Genomic DNA, 20,580 nt, shown 5'->3' on the forward strand with positions numbered 1-20,580 from the left:
CGGAAACAAGGAGAAGGGTCAAGTCCGGAGCGGGCGCGGGCTCGGGCGCTTCCGGCGGCATGGAGTCCCAGGCTCAGGCTCAGGCCCTCGCCGCTGACCCACATTTACAGCAATTCATCGAAGTGGAGAGTCAGAAACAGAAATTCCAGCAACTGGTACATGGCCTCACGGAGCTCTGCTGGGTAAGTCTCAACGTGGTTAACATTAACTAGTACTTAACTAGTGATCTGACCCAGAGCCTGGACCCAGCAGGTCAGCCGCATAGTTAACATAGCTATTATTTAACTAGTGTTCTGATACAGCGTGACCTCACTCAGCCCAGCTGGTTAACTACATAGTTAACATAACTAGTATCTAACTAGTGATCTGACCCAGAGCGTGGCCTTTCACAAACCTTGGCTCATTGAGAAATGAGCTACTAGCATTCTCTTGAAGCACATATTTCGGTGAACTGTCTGGATATTCTCTCTTAGTGACTGGATCCTCATCTTTACCCCTCACCCTTTTTCTGTGATGTACCTTGTGGGATGTGTTACAACACAGCCCCTGCAACTTTGGACATTGAGAAGCTGCTGTCCAGTCCTTGCCTCACGCTGTTCCATCATGATCTCCATTCCCACCCCAATCTAATCTAAAAACACTTCTCGAGTAGGTGCAGGCTGTTAACCTCGTCCCATCTCCACAGGGATACCTGCTGTTCACTTCCTCTCCAATTCTTTCTCCTGCCTCTTTTAAAAAACATTGATTTAACTTCTAGAATTTCACCGAACAAGTGTGACCTTTGTGGCTTTTTCACTCCCAATGAATACCTGTAACTCTGCGCATTCAATTCAGTTTCGTTAGTACAGTACATGGCCTTCAGCAGTGGTGTTGCTCTCATGAGTCCTTGTGTCTTTGCTTTTGACAGAACTTGAATGTGTGACTTTTGTGCACCTGTCTGAGAAACTGGGAATATCAGAAAACTTTCAAACTAATGATATTTAAACTAGAATAAAAGCAAAATACTATAGAATCAAAGATTCCCTTCAATGTGGAAGAAGGTCACTTGGCCCATTGAGTCACACTGACCCTTCCAAAGAGCGTCCGATCCATTACCTACCCTGTCACAGGAAACCCCACATTTTCCATGGCTAGTTCACCCAACCTGCAAATCTTGTGGATTGCGGAAGGGAACCCACACAGACATTGTGAGAATGTGTAAACTCCATGTAGGCAGTCACCTAAGGGTGAAATCGGACCCAGGTCCCTGGAGCTGTGAGGCAGCAGTACTAACCACTGAGCTACCGCCACTTGCTGTAGAAGCTAGGGTGGAGTCATATAGATGTACAGCACAGAAACTGACCCGTGTCCAACTCATCCATGCTGACCAGATATCCCAACCTAACCTAGTCTCACTTGCCAGCACCCAGCCCATACCCATCCAAATGCCTTTTAAATGTTGCAATTGTACTAGCCTCCACCACGACCTCTGGCAGCTCATTCCATACACGTACCACCCTCTGTGTGAAAAAATTGCCCCTTAGGTCTCTTTTATATCTTTCCCCCTCACCCTAAACCTATGCCCTCTAGTTCTGGATTCAGTCTATTCAACCTCTCCCTATAGCTCAAATCCTTCAACTCTGGCAACATCCTTGTAAATCTTTTCTGAACCTTTTCAATTTTCACAACATGCTTCTGATAGAAAGGAGACCAGAATTGCATGCAATATTCCAAAAGTGGCCGAACCAATGTCCTGTACATCTGTAACATGACCTCCCAACTCCTATACTCAATACTCTGACCAATAAAGGACAGCATACCAAACGTCTTCTTCACTATCCTGTCTACCTGCAACTCTACTTTCAAAGAGTTATGAACCTGCACTCCAAGGTCTCTGTTCAGTAACACTCCAGAGAGTCTTACCATTAAGTGTATATAAGTCCTGCTAAGATTTGCTTGGCCAAAATGCAAATGTTGCAATTATATGAATTAATTAATTCATCTGCCGTTCCTTAGCCCATTGGTCCATCTGATCAAGATACCGTTGTAATCTGAGGAAACCTTCTTCTAACTCTATCTTCTAACTTACTAACTCTATCTCCTATGTTCACAACCAAAGTAGCGGACTCAGCACGGATCCTTGTGGCACTCCACTGGTCACAGACTACCACTACCTGAAAAGCAACCCTCCACCATCACCCTCTGCCTTCTACTTTTGAGCCAATTCTGTATCCAAATGGCTAGCTTTCCTTGTATTCCATGAGATCTAATCTTGCTAACCAGTCTCCCATGGGGAACATTGTCGAATGCCTTACCAAAGTCCATATAGATCAGTCCACCGCTCTTCCCTCATCAATCCTCTGTTACTTCTACAAATAACTCAATCAAGTTCATGAGACAAGATTTCCCGTGCACATAGCCATGCTAACCATCCCTAATCAGTCCTTGCCTTTCCAAATACGTATAAATCCTGTCCCTCAGGATTCCCTCTAGCAATTTGTCGACCACCGACGTCAGGCTCACTGGTCTATAGTTCCCTGGCTTGTCCTTACCATCTTTCTTAAATATATTGGTGCCATGTTAGCCAACCTCCAGTCTTCAGGCACCTTACCCCTGACTATTGATGATCTCAGCAAGGTGCCCAGCAATCACTTCCCTCGCTTCCCACAGAATTCTAGGGCACAGGTCTTGGGGATTTATCCACCTTTATGCATTTCAGGACATCCAGCACTTCCTCCTCTGTAATATGGACAGTTTTTAAGATGTCACCATCTATTTCCCTACATTCTATACCTTCCATGTCCTTTTCCATAGTAAACACTGATGCAAGATACTCGTTTAGTATCTCCCCCATCTCCTGTGACTCCACACAAAGGCTGTCTTGCTGATCTTTGAACTGTCCTATTCTCTCCCAAGTTACCCTTTTGTTCTTAATGTATTTCTAAAAGCCCTTTGGATTCTCCTTAACTCTATTTTCCAAAGCTATCTCATGTCCCCGGTTTGCCCTCCTGATTTCCCTCTTAGGTGTACTCCTACTGCTTTTATACTCTTCTAAGGATTCACTCGATCTATCCTGTCTATACCTGACATATGCTTCCTTCCTTTTCTTCACCAAACCCTCAATTTCTTTAGTCATCCAGCATTCCCTACACCTACCAGGCTCCTTTCACCCTGACAGGAATGTACTTTCTCTGGATTCTTGTTATCCTATTTCTGAAGGCTTCCCATTTTCCAGCCATCCCTTTACCTGCAAACATCTGTGCCCAATCAGCTTTTGAAAGTTCTTGCCTAATACTGTCAAAATTGGCCTTTCTCCAATTTAGAACTTCAACTTTTAGATCTGGTCTATCCTTTCCCATCACTGTTTTAAAACGAATAGAATTATGGTTGCTGGCCCCAAAGTGCTCCCCCACTGACACCTCAGTTACCTGCCCTGCGTTATTTCCCACGAGTAGGTCAAGTTTTGCACCTTCTCTCGTAGGTACATCCACATACTGACTCAGAATAATTTTCTTGTACACACTTAACAAATTCCTCTCCATTCGAGCCCTTAACACTATGACAGTCCCCCTCTATGTTTAGAAAGTTAGAATCCCCTACCATCAACATCCTGTTATTCTTACAGATAACTGAAATCTCCTTACAAATTTATTTCTCAATTTCCTGCTAACTATTAGGGGGTCTATAATACAACCCCAATAAGGTGATCATCGCTTTCTTATTTCTCAGTTCCACCCATGTAACTTTCCTGGATGTATTTCTGGAATATCCTCCCTAAGTACAGCTATAATGTCTTATCAAAAACACCACTCCCCCTCCTCTGTCTCCCTTTGTATCCTTCCTGTAGCATTTGTATTCTGGAACATTAAGCTGCCAGTCCTGTGTATCCCTGCGCCATGTTTCTGTAATTGCTATGATATCCCAGTCCCATGTTCCTGAAACAAACACAGAGAATGTTGGAGGAACTCAGCAATTCTGGTAGCATCTGTGGAGAGAGTATGAGTTAACGTTTCCAGTCTGGTATGACTTCTTCAGAACTGAACTGGGACTGCAGGGTGAGAGAGGAGGAAGCTGGAACGGGGTTGGTGACAGCAGTAAAGCCTGCAGTGATCAATACTTGTCATGGGCTCTTGGAAAGGGACTGGAGACAGCAATGAGTCCTCATTATTTTATAAACTTCTATAAGGTCATCTCTCAACAATGCTCCAGTAAAAAAAAAGTCCCAGCCTATTCAGCTTTTCCTTCTAACTGGAACATTCTATACCAGCAGCATCCTTATAAATCTCTACTGAACCCTCTCCAGCTTAATATACTCATGGTTTTACACTCAGAAAGGAGCTACAGCTTAAGAAAAGATGAACTCAATGGAGTCATCTCACCTACATTGAGATACTCCATGAGTCCACTTCCTTTATTTCAATTTCTTTTGTTTATTTTTTTTCCCTCCTTTTCCAATGATCATTCTGCACGTTGCAAATTGTCACACTGAATTCAATCACCAACCTCACTTGGTACCAGAGTGATTCCATAAGACACTTGCTAGACCTTACCTTGAGTATCGGGCACAGTTTTGGTGCCACATTAAGGAAAGAATGAATGTATTGGAGGGAGCGCAGAAATAATTTACAAGAATGTTTCCAAAAATAAGAAACATCAGTTATGACGGTAAATTGAAGATGTTGGGACTGTTTTTTTTGGAGAAAGGCAGCTTAGAGGCGATTTGATGGAGCTCTTCAAAGTAATGAGTGGCCTGGATAGAGTAGATAGGATAAATCTGTTCTTGCTTGTAAAAGGAACAAGAACTGCAGGGCATAGATATAAAATGATTTGCAGAAGAAGCAAATGTGATGCGAGAAACAACTTTTTTCACACAGCCTGTAGTTGGGGCATGGAATGCACTGCCTGGAAGTGTGGTGGAGGCAGTTTCAATTGAGGCATTCAAGAGGGCATTGGATAATTATGTGGATTAAAAATAATGTGCAAGGGTATGGGGAAAAAGCAGATTGGCAATAGGTAATGCTGCTTTTTTGAACAGCTATGCAGGCATGATGGAACAAATAACTGCCTCCTGCACTATAACAATTCTGTAACTAGCAGTTTCTCTGCTATTTTGGCTCTGCTAAAACTTGGGCTTAGATTCCAGGGGAGATAGGATTGGGTTGGGGGGAGGTGGTGCTGATGGAGGGAGTAGTATACATAAGTTGAGAAACATGGCCTCATGGCCCACTGAGCCTGGTTGCTGAAAATACTCCCATATCCTCAACCAACCTAAAGAATTGAATTGATGTGTGTGGATGTGGCCTCGCAAGAGCATGTTGGGCCAACTTTACCGTGGACCCCAGTCAGCTCTTCACCACGTTCTTGCAGGAATCTGAACAGCCTGTTCCAGAGTGCAAGCGAACAGCAGTGCATCACTAGTGTGAGACAGTAAATGCCAGCTACAGGCATTACAGTCTTCTCTGGAAGAATTCACCTCCATTTGTGTTCAGTGGGGGTAATGAGTGGTGTGTTTTTTTTTATGTTTTGCTAACCATAAAGGTTAATGTTTAACAAGAGATCAAATTCCAGAATTGAAGTGAGTTTCTCTCAAAAACAGCACAAGAGGGTCAGGTCAGGGAACCGTCCAGCAGTGAGCAAGTCAAGGTGTCAATCGATGGAGGAACGTTTTGGCTGTGTGTAATATTGATGTTTAAAAGGGGGGGTCCCTAAGTGTGTTAGTCGTTACAAGAGATCCCATGAGAATGTGTTAATTTTCAAGGGGATTTTCTAGGAGTTAAATGTACTCCCAGAGGAGTGGATTCAGTATTTCCGGGTGTTCCCAGGACTAGCTCTGCTTTACAAAGAGACCTTGGGATTGTTCTGGAATTATCAGGGATCTCTGAGAGGCTCTTCATTTGCAGAGGCTTTCCAGGAGTGGGTCAGTATTCACAGGGAGGTCCCCCGGGTTTAGGTCAGTATTCACAGGGTCGGTCTGGGGGTGTCTTTCTGGCAGAGGGACGTCATTCACAGTGGGTGATGTTCAAATTGACATTGGAAAGTAGCACTGGAAATAAAGAATCCACTATTATGATAAGAGATAAAGAATCTAAAAGTTGAAGTGTTACAGTTGATCTAAGTAAAGTTTAAAAAACCCTGCATGAATCTTCCTTCAAACTTCCCTGCTCCAAAGAAATTTACTTAGCTTCTCCAAACTGACCCTGGAACTAAAATGCACCACCCCACCCCACTCCTGCACCTGTCTGTTGAGCCATTCTGGCTATTCTCCTCTGCAGGTATTTGAGGATGCTCTCATCCTTGAGTGTTGTGACCATAATGAACACAATACTCTCAGTGCAACTTAACCAGGGTGTAATTAAGGTTCTACATAAATTCCTTGATGTTGCACTCAACACTTCTATTTTTGATGAGATCCAATATGCAATATTAATCTCACACTCGAGTCCCACCATCTTCACTGATACATATATCCTGCACATACAGTCTTATGTCCCTCTGTTCTGCACACACGCTTTAATTGTGCCATTAGGCTGACGTGTTTCCCTCCCTTATCTCTTCCTTCATAATATGTCTTGTTTCACACTCTGCATTAAATTACATTTGTCACAAGTCTGCCCATTCTTTTACCTATCCATGTTCTTTTGTAGTCAGTTCTTATTTGTTTACAAATCATATATCTGAAAAAGTTAGTGCTTTCTTGTGCAAAGTAAAATAGAATTGTGAATACTGAAGATTTGAAATAAAACAAAGGGAAAAAAAATTCTGAAGACTAGTCAAAAGGACTCAAAACATTAACCGTTTTCTGTCCAGTAACCACCTCAGTTTCTTCAGCAATGTTTTCTTATGCTTTTGGTTTTAAAAGATTCTGTGATACTGCAGGAAGGTGAGGTTGAGGTGGAAGGTCAGTTCTGCTCTTACTGAATTGTGAAGCAGGCTCAAAGGATGAGATGCTGTATGCCACTTCATAGATATCAGAGAATCCCTACAATGTGGAAACAGGCCTTTGGTCCAACAAGTCCACGTTGACCCTCCAAACAGTATCTCACCCAAATCCATTCCCCATTACTCTACATTTACCCCTGACTAAACACATAACCTACACATCCCTGAACACTATGGGCAATTTAGCATGGCCAATTCACCTAACCTGCACACCTTTGGATTGCGGGAGGAAACCAGAGCACCCGGAGGAAACCCACACAGATACGGGGAGAATGTGCAAACTCCATACACAGTTGCCTGAGGCTAGAATCGATCCCAGGTACTGTGATGCAGCTGTACTAACCACAGAGTCTCATGTTTGTTACTTTCTCTTGTTGACGGCTTCCAATTATTTTGTTGTGCAAAAATTGAATGATTTAACCTTGAAAGATTCCAAAATGCTCCCTTACAGATGTTTAATGTAACTAACGAGCAAGTTTATTCTGTCTCTATTTGAAAGTAGTCACGACTGGCCAGAATTGTTCCCCATTTCCGTCCGATTCCTTTGACGTTGAATTTGATCAGGTCACAACACCTCACTTCCTGTCCTGTTGATGATTGTCCTCTTCCTTGGCAGGATAAGTGTATGGATAAACCAGGCCCACGGCTCGACAGCAGAACAGAAACCTGCTTTGTGAACTGTGTGGAACGCTTTATCGACACCAGCCAGTTCATCCTCAATCGACTGGAACAGACACAAAAAAGCAGGATGTCACCAGAGAGTCTGAGTGACTGAGTGAGCAGGAGTATACTGTGGAACAGCGGCACAAAAGACTTGCCTCAACACATGGCGCAGTGCGTGTCAGGCACAGTGCAGAATGGGCAGGCAGCATTGCTGGGGCACAGCTCTATGGGATCTGCTAGCCCCGATTGCTCTCGGAAGGACCTTAAATCGGGCTATTATGTCCTTGATACTGAGTCTCCTGTATGATCGTCTTACCATCCAGAAATAAAGCACGGTGGCGTTTTTAACACAAACATGCACTCAATACAATAAAACATAGTGGGGATGATCTACGTGCTGTCTTCAGCATGAAAAATTAAATCTGGTGTCCCAGATAAATTGTCTATTTAGAGTGGGATTCATGATTTTCACACAAAACAAGTTGGGGGAATTCATATCTGATTTTTCACATGGTAGCAGAACAAAACGAGGGCTTGTGTCTGTGATTTTCACAATGAAATTGGGATGGGGAATCCACATCTGTGATTTTCACAATGGGACAGGGATCTATATCGTGATTTTCACATGGTGACAGTACAAGATTTCAGCCAGAGAATGGGACAGGAAATCTATGTCTGATTTTCCCACAATGACAGAATTGAACAGCGTTCAATGTTCCGTATCTATGATCTTCCCGTGGTGGTGGGGTGAGGGTCTTCTGTGCTCCTCATTCCATAACCGGACAATCTTGAGTGTAAAGATTGAAAAGCTCTGCTGACAAGCTGAACAAACTGAATACTTTAGAGACACCCTCAGGCAGTGTTCTACTGAAATAACAGGAGAGTCCCATTAAATTGTGTTGAGAAACTGCTGCCCCAACCATTTTCATTAAAAAAAAACAATTTAGCAGGCATTATTGGAACTTAAAGCAGGTAAATGCAGAATTGTCACAGCCAGAGCACATTAAATACAGTTGCTGGGAATTAGTCACAGAGAAGTACAGCATAGAAACAGATCCTTTTGGTCTAACTCATCCATGTCGACCAGATATCCCAACCCAATCCAAAACAATCAGAAGCAACTTTGGAACTTAGGCACAGATGAGCTGTTTTACTCTATTTTCAACAAAGTGACAAGACTATGGGCACTAACTTGAACTTCCAATCAGATTCATGCAATGCCTTCACTTAGAGCTAAATGATTAGAGGGTAAGAGCATCTTTTGCATGCTTCCAATGGAATTTGTACTTAGTGGATGAAGCTACAAGTTACCCATCCTCTGTGCAAGATGAGTTATCCAGTCAGCACCTGGTTTTATCAAACTGTTAGAATAACTCATTGGTGTGATCCTCTGGAACAGCATCACCGCCCTCAGTTTCATAGCTTTTTATGTCATATCACTACCATGGTCCTCAGCTCGAGTGACAGAAAACTTGTTATTGCAGTCATGGAGGTGTCAGCAATGAGTATACAACATGTTCTATTAGTATGGTACAATGTGAGAATCAAACACTCGCCTTCTGACAGAGTACAGATTAGATACAGAGTAAATCTCCCTCTTCAGTGTCCCCATCATTGTATTTAACACTGCTGACTCTACTAAGTAAAGTTCCTTCTACATTTATAATTAACCCCATATTGTACCAGTCTTGGGTGCTTCATTCTGTATCTAACCCCATGCGGTCCCTGCCCTACTAGTGCTTAATATGTTGAAGCTGAAGCTCATCTTTTCTAACAAACTCTTCCAGGACAGTTACTGTGCAGATTACATTTTCTACTGTAATAGCCTCTTAGAGCCCCAGCTCCATTAACCTTTGAGCTGAAATTTCTACTGAGTTTGGATTGTATTGGGACAGACCATCTTTTACTGGAATGTACGAGCATGGTTACTGACCTGCTGTTGATTAGTGACGGCTGGTGTTTGTGATCAAAATAATATAAACTGTCAGTGTATTGGCAGCAAAAAAATCATGACAGCAGTGGCATTTCTCAAAGCTGATTATCCCTCCTGGTGTTGGCACACATTTTCCAATTTAGTGGGATATATTGTGAAAGTAGTATTTTCAGCTGGTGAAAGACAATAGACTGACATTTGTGCTCTGCTGACTGATGCATTACTTTTGTTACAATATATAGTAATAAAATGTTTCTTGGCCTGTTAAATTTGTATTTGTGATACAGTATTTCAGAGGTGAGGTGTAGGAGTCATGGAACTGTGTAGGGTAGAGTCTACAGAACTTTGATACTTGAGTCTTGCATAGTTTTAGAATGAATGAGGTGATCCTGCAGGGAGATTCCACTGCTCCAGCCTTCGTATATTTGAATAGCCATATTTACATCTTTCTAGCCTTTTAGTACCAGGAAACAAACACTCCTTCAGGGTCAGTTATTAGTAAGCACAGTAATGCAATTACATGAAGTGGTGTTGGCCAAACTCCCATTTAGTTCAAACAGCACTGAATCAAGCAGCAAAGGGTTTATGGCCCAAGTTAAGGGAAGAAGAGAATCATATTAACAGAAGGGAAAATGGCACAAGCTTTAACTGTGAGTATTGCCAAACTGGATTTCTGCAGAAGAACTTTGCAAGTTCTGAACTCACTCCATCGCCCATCATATCCATTGATAGCCCATTCAGCCCTGTTTCATTTGAGATCCGGCCTCAGGTGAAACCATGCACAATCCCAACTTCACTTGGGCAGATGAGGACTTCAGTTTCCTGCTCTGGCAGACCTGGATACTGCTGATGCTGTGTCATGTTGGTCCACATGGTGCCAGGTTCACTCTTCCTGATGAATGGGGGTAGGGTACCAAGGGTGAAGCTGATGTTCTTGAAGGCATGGAGCAAGAAGATCCCAAGAACAATGATGACAAACCCACTTATCGTGCCCACAATGTTGTCTATGGTCATGTGATACCACTCCTTGAACAAGATGGCTGAACAGGTCATGACAGCAGTGGTGAACAGGACATAGTAGATGGGTGTAACAATGGAGGTGTTGAAAATGTCCAGGGCTTTGTTTAAGTAATTAATCTGTATGCTCACACAGAGTATCAGGCAGCCTAGCAGGATCCAGGTCACTGGCTGCACCAGCACAGGGCGACCCATAAACAGTTCCTTGATGGCGATCCCCAGGCCCTTGACACAAGAGACGGAGAGGGAGCCGATGATGGAACAGATCAGGATGTAGACCAGCACATTCTTCTGCCCATAGCGGGGGGCTACTGCAGTGATCAGGGTCAGGCAGCTGGTGACGACACATATTGCAAACACAATAAAACCTGCAAGCCAGACACGAGTTGAATTTAAATGGTATTAAATGTTTAAGTGATGGCTCTCATGTGTGATTGAACTACATCAGCACACTGAATAGGTTTAAGAAATAGAACAGACAGGCAAATGGAAGTATGAGAAATATATTTGCTTTGAATTAGACCATCAGGGATGTGAAGCAGGTTGAATGGTAACTATCAAAAGGGATTAATATGGATATAGGCATCACTAGCTAGACCAGTATTTATTGCCCACCCCTAATTACCCAGAGGGCAGGAGTGTCAACCAAACATATTGCTGTCAATCTCAACCAACACATAGGTCAGTCCAGGTATGGATACATAGTTCTTTCTCTAAAATGATAATAAATAGATGGCTTTCTAGGACAATTTATAATATTTATATGGTCACCACTATATAAATAAAAGCTTTTATTTTCCAGCTATTTTGTTGAATTCAAATTTTCTGCAGTGCCAGAACATTAGTCTGAGGTTCTGGATCACAGGACCAGTGACATTACCATGCCCTACTGCCTCTGTAGGAATAATAGTATTGTACACAGATTGGTCACCTTATTTAAGGAAGGGCGTAAATCTGCTGAGGTAAGAGGTAACTTTTATTCAAACATAAGATTCTGAGAAATTATGCTTGGGTTAATGTGAAAAGGATGTTTCCTCTTATTGGAGGATCTAGAACTCGGGGTCATTAAAATTAAGGGGCCACCTATTTAAAACAGATGAAGTGAATTTGTTTTCTCTTAGGGTCTTTGGAACTCTCAGAAAAAGTAGTGGAAACAGAGTCTTTGAATATTTTAAGGCAAAGGTAGGTAGATTCTTAGACTGTTAATCAGTGGGGTTGGAAACAATACGGATGAGGTTATATTAAGATCAGATATAATTTTATTGAATGGTAGAACAGGCTCAAACAACCGAATAGCCTGTTGCCGTTCACTGCTCATATACAAGTCATTCTCCTGGGGAGGAATATACTGCCATATAGCCAAATGGCTTCTCCTGTAATAAATTCATGATTTTGTAGAATTAGAACAACTATACAGTGAGGAACTGAGCTCTGTAGTAGTTGCAGATTTCCTTTAAACAGTTGTCAGTCTATGAGGTTTTACTTTGCAATATTTGGCCTACCTAGATCTTTGAGCTTTTCCACCATTTCAGTCAAGGTGCCAACCTCCTCCTCTTGGGGGGCATGGATTACCATCACTGTCGATCCCAAAATACTCAAGATGCAGCCCATCTTCCCATGATGGTTAAGGCTCTCATTTAGAAAATAAGAGGATAAAACAGCACTGTAGAGAGGGGAGAAAGCAAGGACTTTTGATTAGCACATGCAAAGGCCCTGCAGAAAACCATCAACACTGAAAGTAGCTTGCAAAGATCAAAAGAGCCATCTCCAACTAATCTCATCCTTGCACATTATGGAGAAATCACTGAGATATACTTTCCCTGAAACTTTATATCTCTTTCAGTCTTCACATGGTCCGACAAACAACAGTTTTGAACTTTGACTTGACCCCATCCACGACAGCCTGTGCGGGATGTCAGTGTTGCTGGATGGCCGCTATTTACTGCCTATCCCTAGTAGCCCGTGAGGTGGTGGTGGTGAGCTGCCTTCTTGAACCACTGAAGTTCATGTGCTGCAGGTAAACACCCAATGGTGTTAGGGAAGGAAATGCAGCTGAGAGCTCATTCTTTCATTCCAGATACATTGATAATTTAAAATATGAAAAGGACAAGCAAATAGGAGTTGACCTAATCCTGTAGTTACATTAAAAGTCCGAAAGGTCTGGAATAAATTCAAATAGCTACTTGCAATTATCTTAAATTGTAGATGCAAAATAATGAGACAGACACAACCACTATGCCTGAGATCTAAAGCCAAACTACAGTTTCCTCAAATGTAGCTACTCCACGGATCGCACTTGTGTGTACAGCAGGGATAGTAATTGCTCTTTAAACGACATAAACAACTGAGGGATAGGACCAGTCTCCATGTTATATTTGCCCTGGGAGGGTTTCTAGAGGACTGTTTAGAGGAAGCTTTACTCTGCAGCTAACCCCGTACTGTGCCTATCTTGTGTGCTCGATGGGGACAATGTCATCAGAGCTATACTTTCAGTTTAAAGCTCGACTCTGTATCTAATTCCATGCTGTCCATGTCCCAGGAGTGTTTGATGGGAATGGTGTCGAGAGAACTTTAATTTCCATTTACTTTCAGATTAAAAGAATAGGGGGACTCTAATCCTTAATTCGTATCTAACCCTGCCCTGTATCTCTCCTGGGAGTGCAGAGCTAGTTTAATTTCAGGTTAAAAGAATAGATGAGCTTTGCTTTGTATTTAACCCTGTGCTGTACCTGTCCCAGGAGTGTTTCATGGGGATGGTGTCAAGGGAATTTTACTTTCAGTTTAAAAGGATTGTGGAAGCTTTACTTTTGGTTTAAAAGTGTAGAAACAGCTTTCCTCTGCATCAAACCCCATACTGTTCCGATCTTGTGAATGTTTGATATAGATAGTTTTGACAGACATTTACTTTGTTTAAAATATTAGAGGAAGCTTTACTCTGTATCTTTACTTTCACTTCTGAAAGGTTACTTTGTTTAAAGAGAGGGGGAAGCTTTACTTTCATTTTAAAAGAATAGAGGGAGCTTTGGTCTGCCTCTAACCCCATGCTATCTCTGTCATGGGAGTATTTGATCCAGACAATTTTGAGAGCTTTAGAATGAAGGACAATACAAGAACAGACTGCAAAACTGTATGACGTCTTTCTCAACTAAAAACCTTCTGCCTCTATGCGGTCCACTTCCCTCTATTCCCTGCCTATTTATACATTTGTAAAGACACCTCTTAAACATGACTAAAGTAACTGCCTACACCACCTCCTCTGGCAGGGCATTCCAGGCACTCACCACCCTGTGAAAAAACAATTAGCCTCTTACATCTCCTTTAAACCTTTCCTCTTGTACCTTAAACCCATGTCTCCTAGTAAACGATATTTCATAGAATCCCTATAGTGTGGAAGAAGGCCGTTTGGCTCATCGAGTCCACACCAACTCTCTGAAGTGCAGCTAGACCCACTCTGCTACTCTGTAACCCTGCATTCCCCATGGCTAACCCACCTAGCCTACACATCCATGGACACTATAGCCAATCCACCTAAACTGCACATCTCTGGGCTGTGGGAGGAAACCCATGCAGACACGAGGAGAATGTGCAAACTCCACACAGACAGTCGCCTGAGGCTGGAATCGAACCTGGGTCGCAGCAGTGCTAACCACTGAGCCACCGTGCAGCCAATTATTTCTACCAACTATCCGTTCTATTCATGTCTCTCGTAATTTTTTAAACTCCTATCAAGTCACTCCTCATCCTTCAACGTTCGAGTGGAAAAAAACACAAGTTTGTCCAATCTCTCCTCATAGCTAATACCCTCCAAAGCAGGCAATATCCTAATAAACCATTTCTGAACATTCTCCAAAATCTCCACATCCTTTTGGTAGTGTGGTGACCCAAACTGTATACAATATTCCAAATGTGGCATAACTAAAGGTCTATACACCTCTAACATGACTTGCCAATTTTCATACTCTCTGCCATGACAGATGAAGGCATGCCATATTGACCATCTTGACCACCTTATCCAGTTTTAGAACAGCACAGCACAGTATAAGTCCTTCGGCCCTTGATTTTGTGCCAACCTTTTTATCCTACTTTAAGATCAAATGAACGTACATACCCTGCATTTTACTATCATCCATATGCCCATCCAAAAATCACTCAAATGTCCCTGAAGTATCTGATTCTATTACTACTGCTGGCACCCACTACTCTGGACATCTCCCTTAAACGTTCTCCAATTACCTTAAAATTGTGCCTTGTGATAGCCACTTCCACCCTGGGAAAATGTCTTTGGCTATCCACTCTATATATGCCTCTCGTCATCTTGTATAGCGCGATCAAGTCACCTCTCATCCTTCTTTGCTCCAATGAGAAAAGCCCAGCTTCCTCAACCTTCCTTCATAAGGCATTCTCTCTAGTCCAGACAGCATCCTGGTAAATCTCCTCTGCACCCTCTCTAAAGCTTCTATATCTTTCCTGTAATGACATGACCAGAACCAAACACAATATTCGAAGTGTGGTCTAACTAGGGCTTTATAGAGTTGCAGCATAACCTCATGGCTCTAAAACTCAATCCCCCTGCTAATGAAAGCCAAAACACCATAGCCTTCTGAACAACCTTATCAATGTGGGTGGCAACTTTGAGGGATCTTTGGATGTGGACCCCAAGATCCCACTGCTCCTCCACTCTGCCAAGAATCCTGTAATCTGCATTCAAATTCGACATTCCAAAATGAATCACTTCACACTTTTCCAGGTTGAACCCATCTGCCACTTTTCACCCCAGTTCTGCATCCTGTCAATTTCCCACTGCAACCGAAAACAACCCTCCACACTACCCACAACTCTCCAACTACCCACCACCCTCCAACTACCAACCTTTGTGTCATCAGCAAACTTACTAATCCACCCTTCCACTTCCTCATCAAAGTCATTTATAAAATTCACAAAGAACAGAGGTCCCAGAACAGATCTGTGTGGAACACCACTGGTCACCAAGCTCCAGGGTGAATACTTTCCATCCACTTATACTCTCTGTCTTCTTTGAGCCAGCCAGTTCTGTATCCAGATAGTCCCATTTCCCTGTATTCTATGCTTCCTTACTGTCTGAATGAACCTGCCATGGGGAGCCTTATTAAATTCAAAGTTTGTGAGAAGATTTGTAGCTCGGGTGCTCGTTGTTGTGGTTCTGTTCGCCGAGATGGGAATTTGTGTTGCAGATGTTTTGTCCCCTGTCTAGGTGACATCCTCAGTGCTTGGGAGCTCCTGTGAAGCACAGTTCCAGCTGTCCGTTGCATATTGGTATATTGGATCCAGGTCCAGGACAGATTCAGTCAATAAGCACATCGACCTGGACCCAATATACCGACCACTGCAGCTGACAGCTGGAACTGACAACCGGAAGTGGCAGATTCAAACCACTACAAATGCCGGAGGAAAGATCATAGAAGCGCTTCACAGGAGGCTCCCAAGCACTGAGGATGTCACCTAGACAGGGGACGAAACGTCTGCAACACAAATTCCCATCACCCTTATTCCTGACACTTCTTGCGTTAAAATAGACACACTTCAACCCATCACACTGATGGCAACTTTGCCTTATCAACTGTCTATCCTTCCCCACAGACTCTCTGCGCAATGTGTTTGCCTGTTCACCAGCTACCCCATCCTCTGACCCATAGCTCCAGTTCCCATCCCCCTGCCAAACTAGTTTAAACCCCTCCCAAAGAACTGTGGGAGACCTCCTGCCCAGGATATCGGTGCCCCTCCAGTTCAGGTGCAAATCGTCCTCCTTGTACAGCTCCCACCTTCCCCAAAAGGCACCCCAATGATCAACATATGTGAAGCCCTCCCTCCTACACAGCTCTACAGCCATGTGTTCAGCTGCATTCGCTCTCTGTTCCTCGCCTCACTAGCCTGTGGCACCGGTAGTAATCCTCTGATCGGTCTGCCTTTTAGCTTCCAATTTAACTCCCCATATTCAATTTCATGTCCTCATTGCTTTTTGTAGCTATGTCATTGGTACCAATGTGTACCATGACTTCTAGCTGCTCTCCCTTCCCCTTAAGAACCCTGTAGAGTTGATCCGAGACATCCCTGACCCTGGCATCTGGGAGAAAGTGAGGACTGCAGATGCTGGAGATCAGAACTGAAAATGTGTTGCTGGAAAAGCGCAGGTCAGGCAGCATCCAAGGAGCAAGAGAATCGACGTTTTGGGCATGAGCCCTTCTTCAGGAAACCTGCTTCTTGGATGCTGCCTGACCTGCTGCGCTTTTCCAGCAACACATTTTCAGCTCTGATCTCCAGTCCTCACTTTCTCCAGATTGCATGTGGCTTCACATTTTGAATCAGTCTGTTTATGAGGGATCTTGTCAAAGGCTTTGCTAAAGTCCACACTGGCAAACATTTACTGCCCTGTCAAACATCTTTGTCACTTCCTCAAAAAAACATCAAGTTTGTGTGACATGATCTTCTCTGGACAAAACCATGCGGCCTTCTGATTACTTAATCTAAGCCATTTTTCTAAACGCAAGTAAATCCTATCTCTAAGAACCTTCTCCAATAATTTCCCTACCATTGATGTAAGGCTCACCGGCCTTAACTTCCCTACTGTCCCTGTTCTACATGCAGTTTAAAAGAATAGGCAGCTTTACTCTGTGTCTAACTCTGTGCTATACTTATCCTAGGAGTATTTGATGGCGACAGTGTAGTTTGTGATGTTCTATTTAGAAGGGTAGAGGCAGCTATAGTTTCAGTTTAAAAGAGGAGAAAGCTTTACTTTTGGTTCTTAAAAGGTACAGAGCTTATTCTATCACGTGCTGTACCTACCCCACTGTGTTTTAGATTAGATTAGATTAGTTTAGGTTATTTACAGTGTGGAAACAGGCCCTTCGGCCCAACAAGTCCACACCGCCCTTTCGAAGAGCAACCCACCCAGACCCATTCCCCTACATTTACACCTTCACCTTACACTACGGGCAATTTAGCATGGCCAATTCACCTAACCTGCACATTTTTGGACTGTAGGAGGAAACCGGAGCACCCGGAGGAAACCCACGCAGACATGGGGAGAATGTGCAAACTCCACACAGTCAGTTGCCTAAAAACATACTCTGGGCTGAAGAGCCTCTTTTCATGCTGTAGAACTGGATTACTCATGTTCCTGGATTCCAGCTCAGTCCTGATGTCACTCAATCCTTGGATATTGAGATACCCCATTGTCACTGAACTGGAGGGAGACAGTGAGTGAGCGTTTGTCATGGGGAGAGGAGACAGTTTCCCAGTGCAGCTCATGTAAACTGCATGGATAAGGACCTGAGGTATGAGTGGTGTTACCCTTGACTTCCATGACAGAACAACTGCATTCATTGGTCTGAGCACCACAAATGACCATATATTTGAAGGACTGGTGTATGGTCAGGGTCTGTGAAACTGTAGACTGGCAAGATAGAGATGAATTGGAGCTGGAACTAAGTGATGTCAGATGTTTGCTCACCTCACAAGGACACTAAGGGCTCCCAGCGGAGTGACCAGAGTTGCTGGAGCAAAGACATAGGCAGCAAAATTGGCAGCTTCTCCTAAACCCACTGCAAAACAGGACAGACAGAAGTTAGAGAATGAACCAGGAGCACAGAGCACCAGCAATAGTGACCCATACTAAGGAAACCATGATTCACAAGGTTAAAAATCACACAACACCAGGTTTAATTGGAAGCACACTAGCTTTCGGAGCGACGCTCCTTCATCAGATGATTGTGGAGGGATCGATCGTAACACAGAATTTATAGCAAAAATTTGCAGTGTGATGTAACTGAAATTATACATTGAAGAATTGATTGTCTGTTAAGCCTTTCATCTGTTAGAATACAGTGATAGTTTCACTTCTTTCATGTGTAAATCACAAAACCCTTTTTTTTAAAGTTGCATTCTCGGGTTAGCTGTTAACAATGGTGATAGCTAGACAATATGTTGAAGGTGTTAGCCCCTGTGTTCTGTCTATGACCTGATGTTTAGATTGATTCCAATCTAAAAAGTGAAATAACAGAGTTTTACATAAATTCATGCAGTTTTTGAGCTCAGAGTTCGACATGAATCTATGTGGTTTTTGAGCAAAGTGCAATGTAACTTTGTACCAAAAAAATTCACCACACACAATATATATGTGTGCATGTGGGTCTTTGTCTGTCTGTGTGTGTCTCTGTCTGGGGTAGGGGTTGTGAGTGTGAGAAAGTGTGTGTGTGTGTGTGTGTGTGTGTGTGTGTGTGTGTGTAGTGAGTGCAGAGTGTCTTAAGTCTGTGAGGGGGTGTATGTGTGGGAGTCTGTGTGTCTATAAGGGTGTGTGTGGGTGTCTGTGTGTAGGAATATCTGTGTGTGTGTGTGTGTGTGTAGTGCAATGGTGATCACCTGTACTACACACACACACTCTCACATGCACACGGACACAGATACACACAGACGCGCACAGTCAAAGTGACTCTCAGCATCCTTGCATTTGCACCTAGACACATTCAACTGTAGATCTTTCATGGTACAGGATTTCCTGTTGATTTCCACTCTCCCACAAGCCAGTCAAATGTTTCAGACTTAATTCCAAATCTTCATAAATTCATCCATGCGTGAGTTTCTCCCCGCATTCCTATATGGTGAACCATACAGAGTTTTTGCTTCTAGCTGCTGCCAGTTTCCCAGGCTTTTGCAGGCTGCCTCTGCATAGGAGTTCTCAGAGATTTTGTTAAAAACCCTTATTCTCTCAAAGCCATCTCCCACAGCAATGTGAATCACATTTCTTCCTTTTCTTTTAACTTGTTACCCTGTCCTCCCTCCCTCCCTACTTACTACCCTTTTAATTCTGGCAGGAAGGACACCGCTGTTCTGCCATTGTCACATTCTGATCACTTAATCTGAACTATCAATGTCTTTTCTTCACCTGAACCCTACACCCACTACTCCCAGCCCCATCCCTCACAAACTACAGCATAACTACCGTCCTCTCCACGCTTCACTTCAGCTCTGATGATGAGTCACCTCGACTCGAAATGTTAGCTTGCTCTCTCTCCACGGATGCTGTCTGACCCACTATGATCTCCAGCATTTGTTGTTTTCAGTGAATCACATGGACTTTGTATTCAGGGAGAAATACTTGTTAGTTACTCTTGAGACCCCAAAATCCCTTGAAACATGGAAATAAATGGACAATTTTAAGCATAACTGTTGACAACCTGACATTTTCAAAACCTTTTGGAATAGGTGCTGCTGCAAAAGTCTCCCAAGTGAGAACACCATATATTTTTTTCAGTAAAATGAACATGGCTGCCTTTTAGTCTTTAACAGTCACATCTTCTAGGCCTTGAACTTCCTTTTTCACCAAGTTAACATGATTTTATAAACCTTGTAATAGAAGGACAGGGCCAACGGGAAGACAGTAAGGGAGGTGGGTGGGACCAGGAAGACCCTGAGGGAGGAAGGTAAGCAGGGGGACTTGGAAGGGGAGGGGGGGGGGGGGGAAAGAGGAAGAAGCTGAGATTGCAAAGATGAGTTGGAATAAATAATACAGAGCAATGGGTTGCAATCTGCTGTTCCTTGTACATATAGATTTTGTTTAAGGTGAACCATATCCAGCATCCTTAACCCTGAGTTTGTGACCCTCCTCAACACTGCTCCAGCTAGTGCAAAATTGTCAACAAATGTGGGTTAAAGAAATCTTGCCTGGGACCATGTGCAAAACTCACTTGTGAGAAGCCCGGCCCACCACAACCATTCCTTGAGGTATGCATGGCCACCCTGACCTGTGGGAAGAGGACAGAAGAATTAAACAAACTACACTAAGTGGCACAGCCGGAGAGCTTGCATCATTACAATCCCCACCCATTCACAATCTACCATGGTCCTACATTATACATATGCTCCATACGTATCCCATACACATCCATATCCCTTGCCATGAGAGCAAGTAATGGATCTACTGCTAAGCAGGAGATTGGTGGTGTCTGATGTGCCACCCTCTTTGAATGTGGAACCACCACTAGGTTCAGTTTCAGTTTGTCTGTCAAGTGGATTAG

The 20,580-nt window shown here is 43.3% G+C and overlaps 2 protein-coding genes across 4 annotated transcripts in view; one reads left to right on the top strand and one right to left on the bottom strand.

The window, feature by feature from the left end:
* timm8a (translocase of inner mitochondrial membrane 8 homolog A (yeast)) lies at positions 1-9,783 on the top strand. The gene is made up of 2 exons (XM_043704295.2): positions 1-182; positions 7,535-9,783. Exons 1-2 carry the CDS (start codon positions 60-62, stop codon positions 7,691-7,693), a joined length of 282 nt encoding a protein of 93 aa, XP_043560230.2. The 5' UTR covers positions 1-59; the 3' UTR covers positions 7,694-9,783.
* The window catches only part of LOC122557048 (magnesium transporter NIPA2), a 27,309-nt gene continuing 14,231 nt past the window's right edge, over positions 7,503-20,580 (bottom strand). For all 3 annotated transcript variants that reach the window (XM_043704291.2, XM_043704293.2, XM_043704292.2), the window contains 5 exons: positions 20,251-20,307; positions 18,018-18,108; positions 12,034-12,194; positions 10,220-10,899; positions 7,503-7,642 (listed from right to left, as the gene is read on the bottom strand). In XM_043704291.2, the coding sequence (XP_043560226.2) occupies positions 10,280-10,899; positions 12,034-12,194; positions 18,018-18,108; positions 20,251-20,307 (929 nt within the window). In that variant the 3' untranslated portion in view covers positions 7,503-7,642; positions 10,220-10,279. The remainder of the gene's footprint in view (positions 7,643-10,219; positions 10,900-12,033; positions 12,195-18,017; positions 18,109-20,250; positions 20,308-20,580) is intronic.

The sequence above is a fragment of the Chiloscyllium plagiosum genome, unplaced genomic scaffold (genome assembly GCF_037043375.1).
Source record: "Chiloscyllium plagiosum isolate Xiang-an unplaced genomic scaffold, Cpla_swu_hap1 HiC_scaffold_11, whole genome shotgun sequence".
In the NCBI taxonomy this organism is placed as follows: domain Eukaryota; kingdom Metazoa; phylum Chordata; class Chondrichthyes; order Orectolobiformes; family Hemiscylliidae; genus Chiloscyllium; species Chiloscyllium plagiosum.